This window comes from Chaetura pelagica, unplaced genomic scaffold, assembly GCF_000747805.2.
Source record: "Chaetura pelagica isolate M959 unplaced genomic scaffold, ChaPel_1.0 scaffold420, whole genome shotgun sequence".
Lineage (NCBI taxonomy): Eukaryota > Metazoa > Chordata > Aves > Apodiformes > Apodidae > Chaetura > Chaetura pelagica.
The window spans coordinates 475,185-483,405 of record NW_009951919.1 but is presented as its reverse complement, the minus strand read 5'-3'; the positions used below and the strand labels follow the sequence as shown (position 1 = coordinate 483,405).

At 40.7% G+C, this 8,221-nt stretch overlaps 1 protein-coding gene across 1 annotated transcript in view; it reads right to left on the bottom strand.

The window, feature by feature from the left end:
• ADAMTS2 (ADAM metallopeptidase with thrombospondin type 1 motif, 2) overlaps positions 1-8,221 on the bottom strand; it is a 174,984-nt gene that overhangs the window by 103,151 nt on the left and 63,612 nt on the right. Inside the window, exon 3 of the mRNA XM_009995604.1 lies at positions 5,373-5,532. Within this exon, the coding sequence (XP_009993906.1) occupies positions 5,373-5,532 (160 nt within the window). The remainder of the gene's footprint in view (positions 1-5,372; positions 5,533-8,221) is intronic.

Genomic DNA, 8,221 nt, shown 5'->3' with positions numbered 1-8,221 from the left:
GATTTCTCTCCTACTGAATTGGACCTTAACCCCTCTGGACTCCTGAACATCAGTGTGAGGAGAAGGGAAGGCATTCATGTTTTGCATCATGGAGAGGCAGGAGATGTCAGTAACAGCACTGAGGAGCAGCTCTGTTCTGATGAGGTTTGGATGTCAGTCAGAAAGGAGGCAGTTGCCTCTATTGGACAGAAGCAGCAACTTCATATTTCTGCCCTTTTACCTGACCAATGTACATTTATGGCTGGGGGGATGTAACCCACCCTCAACATGAAAAAGGAAACTGTAGTAGAAATAAAGAAAAGGATGGGTTTTTTTCCCCCAAAAGTATATAATGAGGTCACAAAAAATGATCACATCTTTCAGCATCAAACCACCACCCCTCTGAGGATCTGACCACAAGCAAGCTCAAGTATTGCCCTGAGAAGAGGTCACGAGTCTCCAGCAGAGGTGTTGACATCAGGCCAGAGTATATTCATGATGGGACTTGTGTCAGATTGGGTTTGGCCATTCCAAGGGATTTAATTAGCAGTTAAAGAAACAAGAATCTGCCTGATTGAAGCATATTTGGAGTTACCTTGCTGTCTTCCTCAGTAATAAACTGTTCTTGGCTAAGGTCATCTTTCATCTGCACAGTAAATAAAACTGTCATCTAAAGCTGAGTTTCTGTTTCTCATCAGTCAAGCAATACAATAAAACTCAGAACATTGTATTCAGACTGATTTTGAGAGAGAAACCAAACTTAAGGAAGTTTTAGTATAATCATTTCCTCTCAGTTGATCAACTTAACAGACACAGTAATTTAGCTGGGGAAATGTGATATTAAAGCTTACAAGCCTGATAATCAGTTTGTCTTTAGAGACCAAAAAATCAAGCTAGTTTTCCAGACCTCACCATAACCATTAATTAAATACTTACCATCTCATCACTTAACATCTAAAGAATACTTAAGCAAAAACCCAGCAGTTCCAAGAAAAAACAACCTCCTCTAGCATGCCTATTTAATTCTAGTTCTATTATGTAGCAAGTTTTACTGCTGTCAACCAACATTTCTCATCTTTGTAACAAGGAATTCAGCTGGAAATGTCAAAATATTTTAAACATGCTGCTTATTTTTATGTGGAGGAAAATAAATGATTACATGCATACAAGTAGCAGTCGCCAGAAAACACAGTTTATTCCCACCATACCTGTAATACATCAATCACTGCATGCAAATATTTCTCTTTCCAAAACAATTAGACCAATTTGTAGTGAGCTCACACAGCCTTTCACAGTACTACTCTGCTGCAGATTATTACTTGCCTAAAATACAATACTTGCATTTTTCCAGTACATTATCAAATAGTGTTGTTTGAGAGGGAAAACACGGGTAGAAACATTATACCCTTTACTCTGTGATTCTTGCCCACACCAGATAATCCTACCACATTGTGTGAAAACACAATGATCCAGGCTGCCAAAACAAGTATTTACTTTCCCCAATATTCTGACAGTATTTTATGTAAATGCAGAAGCAAACACAGCACAGGCTGACATCAGACCAGAACTCTGCCACTCTTCTCATGCCCTTTCTCTCCCAGCATCTTCCACTTCTTAAAACCCAGCACATCAGCAGAGCCTTTATAAAAGAAGATGCTTGATCTCTTCAGGGATTAAGAGGTTATGTTTTTGTTTGTTCACATTTTTTAAACACTTGGAATAAAATCTCCATTTCCCTTACTAGAATATAAAAAAACAGCATATGGAAAATGCTAGAATAACCCTGCTGTCTGGGCCACCTCACCAATACCTCTTAGCACAATCTAGAACTTACTTCCACAGTTGGGAAAATGCTTGTTCTTTCTTTCGTTATACATGAATCCATCCTTACAACAGGTCAATGGATCTTCCATTAATCCTAGTTGTCTCCTGGGGAAGATCAGCTGCCCATGAGCTTCAGGGGCCTCTCTCCTGCAGCCCTGCAGCTTCATGCTGGAGCTCTGCCTGGGCAACAACTGGGGTATACACGTTGACTTGGGGTACTGAGATCTCTGACAAACCGCCATCCAGAAGAACTGCATTTAGGAGACTATGTCGCTGTGCAGCCCGATTATGGGAATAACTAGTTACAGCAAGTTTGCCCCCAAAGTCTCAAGCAACTAAACAGGACCACACCCATTCAGGCAGCATGTGAGGCATGAGTAGCTCTTCACTTCTGCATGGAGAGAGGAGGCATGAAGAGATTCCTGAGCACTGCACAGCCCCGTGCCCTGGGAGCTTCTGCTCCACAGACCCAACCCACTTCTCCAAGGGAGACCCTAGAGAGATTTCCCTGACAGTCTTGCCAAATGTGGGAGTAAATTCCAAAGCCATGTGAGGTCTGGTATGACCACTGCCCAATGCAAGCCCCAAGTCCTTGAAATGATAATTGACCTACCCAATTCCAAGTTCACAGAGCTTTCAATTCCTTCATCTCTTGTTTCACTGGGGAGAGAACAGCTTGTCCTATTTCTTGTGAAGAGCGCCAGAGATAGCAATATTTATAAGGAATTCATATCTATCTATCCAAACCCAAACATTCAAAAATCATGACTCACAATCCCCTCCCAAATGATGGGATTAAATTAACATATAATGGGATTTTTGGAAGTTGTTGTCTTAAAAATTGTGGAATACTATATACTTTGTGTTACTCATTACTTTAAAATATATACACAGTCAGAAACTACCAAGTTTTTATCAACAGTTTAAAGAGCCAGAAGCTCACCTCAGGGAGAAAGAAAAAAAAAAAAATTAAAAATAAAATAAAATTTAAAAAAATTCATCACATATTCATAAGATTCCTGGAGGATGAACCTTAATAATAGTCTAACTGTTACAATTCATCACATGTAAATTTATGGGACTTGGCAACAATGCAGCTGTCTCCAGGGATGATGGAAGAGGAGGAGATAATTGACCTACCCAATTCCAAGTTCACAGAGCTTTCAATTCCTTCATCTCTTGTTTCACTGGGGAGAGAACAGCTTGTCCTATTTCTTGTGAAGAGCGCCAGAGATAGCAATATTTATAAGGAATTCATATCTATCTATCCAAACCCAAACATTCAAAAATCATGACTCACAATCCCCTCCCAAATGATGGGATTAAATTAACATATAATGGGATTTTTGGAAGTTGTTGTCTTAAAAATTGTGGAATACTATATACTTTGTGTTACTCATTACTTTAAAATATATACACAGTCAGAAACTACCAAGTTTTTATCAACAGTTTAAAGAGCCAGAAGCTCACCTCAGGGAGAAAGAAAAAAAAAAAAAATTAAAAATAAAATAAAATTTAAAAAAATTCATCACATATTCATAAGATTCCTGGAGGATGAACCTTAATAATAGTCTAACTGTTACAATTCATCACATGTAAATTTATGGGACTTGGCAACAATGCAGCTGTCTCCAGGGATGATGGAAGAGGAGGAGGCTCTTGGTTAACCTCTTGGTTTTTTTTAAAAAAATATGTACTGCGTGCTAAAAGTGCCCTAGTAAGTATTTCATAAATAAGCCCATTGATTAATGTAGAGCACTATGGCAACATGCAGCACAGGGTGCTCATCAGCACCCAGTCACTAAATATTTTGACATTTGTTTACCAAAACTAGATGCACTCCAGAAAAATACACACCAGAAAATGAAGTTATAATTCTTTAAAACATGTCATAGAGTCATAGAACCACATCCTTTCCATGCCTGTTGCCCAGAGCAAATCAGAGGTCTGAAGCCAGGTATAATAAAAAGCAGAGAACAGACCAGTTTTGGAGGAGCCATTCACTTTATTTTTGTTAAAGGCAAAGAATTCCATGGGAGGGAAAAGAAAATAAATTCTCCTGTACACCACAGTGGGTTTTTTTTCCAAAATAAAAGCCAATCTTCATTCAATTTTACAAATCAAAATACAGTGGATGGAAAGGAAGATTATTACTCTTAGCATTTTTTTTTAAATGCAAAAATTTTAAATATGAAAACCTACAATTCCTACCTCTGAGCAGCACCTGCTGTCTCAGACACAGTTAGTGCCGCATCTCAGCTTTGCTTTTGCTCCTGAACCCCCAGTGCTGGCTGAAGGCCACTGTTACTTGCTGCCTTTTTACCAGCATCTACAAACTTGAGCCCTTAGGCCAGTGCACAGCGCAGCTGAGGTGACAGACTCAGAAGCCTGATGGCATCACACCCCGTGTAGCTGTGCTGCCAGGGACTGCAGGCAGCCCAGAAACAGCCCCACAGTACAGCCCTGCACTTGAGAGGTGTTCAGATAGTGCTGGCAGAGCAGGTACCACATGCCCATAACTGGAGCTGATCTACAGTTTATGCTTTGCTGTGTACCAGACTCCTACTCCTGAGGAATGTTTACCTTCCACACACAAAAATACTGCCATAAGGTGTGAATAAAATCAAGTCTCTTTTGTTTAAGAGGAAACACAGTGACTGGCTGATATTTTCCAACACTGCAATAATTTTATAAATATCTACTAAAAGAGATATAGAAAATACTACATAGAATGGTTGTTTATGTTTATCTCCTGTTATTCCATCATTTCCTATCACATACTTAGTACATTAAATTCCACATTTGGAAACACGCAAATAAATTTAAGTTTGTGTTTGTCTCTGAAGATACCATTATTTCCCTGTTAGGATTAAATCCAGCCCAGCAAAGACACTGTCAATGAGAAGCCACCTCAGCCTTGGTGTCCTTGCTGCAGCCTTCCCACATGGTTGTTGCAAGCCAGCACTGCTGCCTGTCCCCAGCATGCACAGGCACCTCTGCACTGGTGCTTCATGCACCATCCCCTTCTGAGCTGTCACACAGTGGGACACACAGCTTTAGGCTGGCTCTCTCTGGAAACAAGGAAACTCTTCTTAAAGCACACACAGTTCCACCATCCTGAAGATGGTTTTGACTGCTGCAATGCTTGCTTGCCCCAGGTAGAGCATTCATCTCCTTCCCTACGCAGCCTTCCCACATGGTTGTTGCAAGCCAGCACTGCTGCCTGTCCCCAGCATGCACAGGCACCTCTGCACTGGTGCTTCATGCACCATCCCCTTCTGAGCTGTCACACAGTGGGACACACAGCTTTAGGCTGGCTCTCTCTGGAAACAAGGAAACTCTTCTTAAAGCACACACAGTTCCACCATCCTGAAGATGGTTTTGACTGCTGCAATGCTTGCTTGCCCCAGGTAGAGCATTCATCTCCTGCCCTACACACTTCCATCCACAGAGGGAGAAGAACACATTTCCATTTCCAAGGATGAAAAAGCTAGAGCCAGCAGATCATTCTGGCTACATGCCCTCAGCTACATTTTATACCTCAGCTGGCAGCAGCATCTCTACCTTACCTTTATACAGAGTATCCACATTCTCAATAGGAAGCTGCTTCTTGGCAGCTGCTCTGCGATAGACCACGTGCGTTCTGCCTTCTCCCTCCTCCTGCTCCTGGGCCCCCTTCTCCAGAGGTTCAATGAAGAACTCATCCTTGTCTGTGCGGATCATACCAGCCTGCAGCGAGAGGGCAGAGATCGAACATTGCACGTTACTGCACAGGGAGCAGACATTGTGAGTAAACAGTGACAATATGCTTAAGCACACTTTAGTGCTCTCGAGAGAGCAATTAGGATGCAGAGAGGAAACCAGGAGAATCCTTTATTAGAGCAAAACGAAGCATCATTTCCCCAACTTGACAAGAAAGGACAAAAGCTACAACCTTTAACCAAAACGACTTCTCCTTGAACCACACAAGCAAAGTACAGGTCTAAGAATCTGTCTAGGAATTAAACTTCTCATTAGAAACCAGCTACAATGAAAGTTACTAGAACCTCTGCCAGGCCCAGACCAGTTCACTTGTGACTATCTCTGCTAAATAAAGGATCAGTTCAGCTCCATAAGGTGGTCCTGATGTGCAGTTTAACAGTCAAAAAATGCAGAGTAAGGCTTTCTGTTCAGAAACAAGATGGAAAAGTGCAACATCTTACATGCAAGGACCTAAGTTTTGTGACTTTTTTCCCCCCTGACACAAAGGGCTCAGCTGACAAAATGCTCTTTCAAGAATTAGCCATAACTAATTTTAAAAAGCTGTCAGTAGTGCAGTGCTAAGAAATAAAAAAATTATTTGGACTGGACCAGATACCCTGGTTTGAAAAAAAGGAGAATTTTACATTTCTCCAGAGCATCTCAAAGGAACATCACCCAAGTGATTCTCACCATGTTCCGGGGAAACACTCATAAAAACTGAAAACTTTAAGTCTTGTCATCATCTTAAAGCAGGTGAAACAACTTGGGAACCTGGACCACCTGCATTTGTGTCTTTCTGCAGTCCTACCCTACTGCAGAAGGTCACAGCAGCCAGTAGCTGGCTTGCAGAGGTGGTTGGCTTCAATCAATTTTTCTGCATATGTTTGCACATCTGTGTTTGAAAGCTTGAATTAATGAACACAAAGCTTCTAGATAGAAAGTTTTATTATTAACCTGAAATAAATTGAATCAATTATTATTGAGAGAAGATCCAGACCCAACCTGCAGAAGCTCCATCACGCTCTTTCTCACTCTGCCCACTGGTGACCCTGGAGCCACTGGACTTTCAAACTGGGCACAGGAGAATCTCCTGACACTGTGCCCCACTTCGTCTTGGTATCTGAGCTTCTGGAAGCCTAAATGCTCTACTGAGCAAGTCCTATCTCAGGATTCCATGAGGACCAGTTTGCCTTCTTTGAACCCAGTATCTTCACTAGAAACAAGTATCAGTTAAACACTCTTATCATAACCCAGCTCTAAAGTTCTCACACAACGCATATTTTTCTTCTACAAGCAGCAAACTAAATTCCTACTGCTATAAATACAGTATGTTCTTCGGTTCCTTCCGTGGAAAAATGTCAGGTTCATTTGTCATGTCTTAACTTACATTAAGCAAGATTTCCAGTCCCAAATTTCATATATATAATGTATACAAAAACAGATTGAAAGGGAAGGATTAAAGAAGCAAAATTATATCGAAGCAATTTAAACTGATACCATCCTGCCTGTATAGAGAAAACTGAATTTGAAATCTTGTCCTGTTTCTTCTCATCTAATTTAGATTCTACATCAGACACAAAAAAGGTGAGACAGGCTCAGCAGTTCAAGGAAGCTAAGACAACCAAGAAAATAAGCACTGAACCCAGAGAGACTGCAACTGATCTTTTACTGTTAAAAAGAATACATGAAAAATTCAGAATTTTTAATTCTCCTTTCAGTGTGTGTTTTAAATGGATAGACACACATTCTGGATGTTAAATAATATATTCAGAAACTTTAAAGTCTTTTTATGAGAAATGCATAACTGAAGATCAAGAAGGATGAAGCATTTGCATGCTCAGCTGCACAGGGTACAATCACATGCCAGGTATTTGCCCAGGAGAAACACAAAGAGCTCATGCAAAAAAATGTGATTTTGCTTTTTGCAAGTGAACTACATAGTTGGGTAGATGTTCATATGTATTTCTGGATTTATTAAACCTACTATTAACTAAGCAGCTAATACCAGATCTTAGCTAAAATGCAGACCATCATTCAGGATTCCAGGGGAGAGGCTGCTGTACACTGCATGCAGCAGCAGGCACTGATGGGAATTGGGAAGAATTAGATCTTCTAAGAAAATTAACAGACAGACTACTTCTACAACCAGTAGTTGAACTGATCAGACAGAAAAACAACTTTTATAGGTGAACTTCAGCTTTCAGGGCACGGTGACCTTTTGGAAAAGAAAAATCTAGTAAGAGTGAAGATTCCCCCCAGCAGAGATGAAGGTGACACCCTAGGATAGACTGCAAGACTGAACAAGACATATTTGTGGTTCCCACAACATAAACCAACAGTCAAACACTGATGTTTCCTGCAGATTATTATACCTGGTACTGGCCCTTTTGCATGCAGGGGGGTTCCTGTGGCACTGAATGCTGCCAAATAGCAGGCCATCCATTAGGTGCTACTCAAATAGACACAACAGTCCCCTGTAAATCCCCAGGGCAATATCCTCCCTAAGTCTGTTGAAGTGTAGAAAGGCAGGAATTTAACCTTCAAACATAGCTGAATATATCTTTTCTAATTTTAATCTTGGACTAAAATAACTTTGTCTCTTACACTGGAATTTCTCTCTTCCTTTAGTCCTGAGAAACACATCAATAATACTTGGTCAGAATTTCGAGGAAAGAGT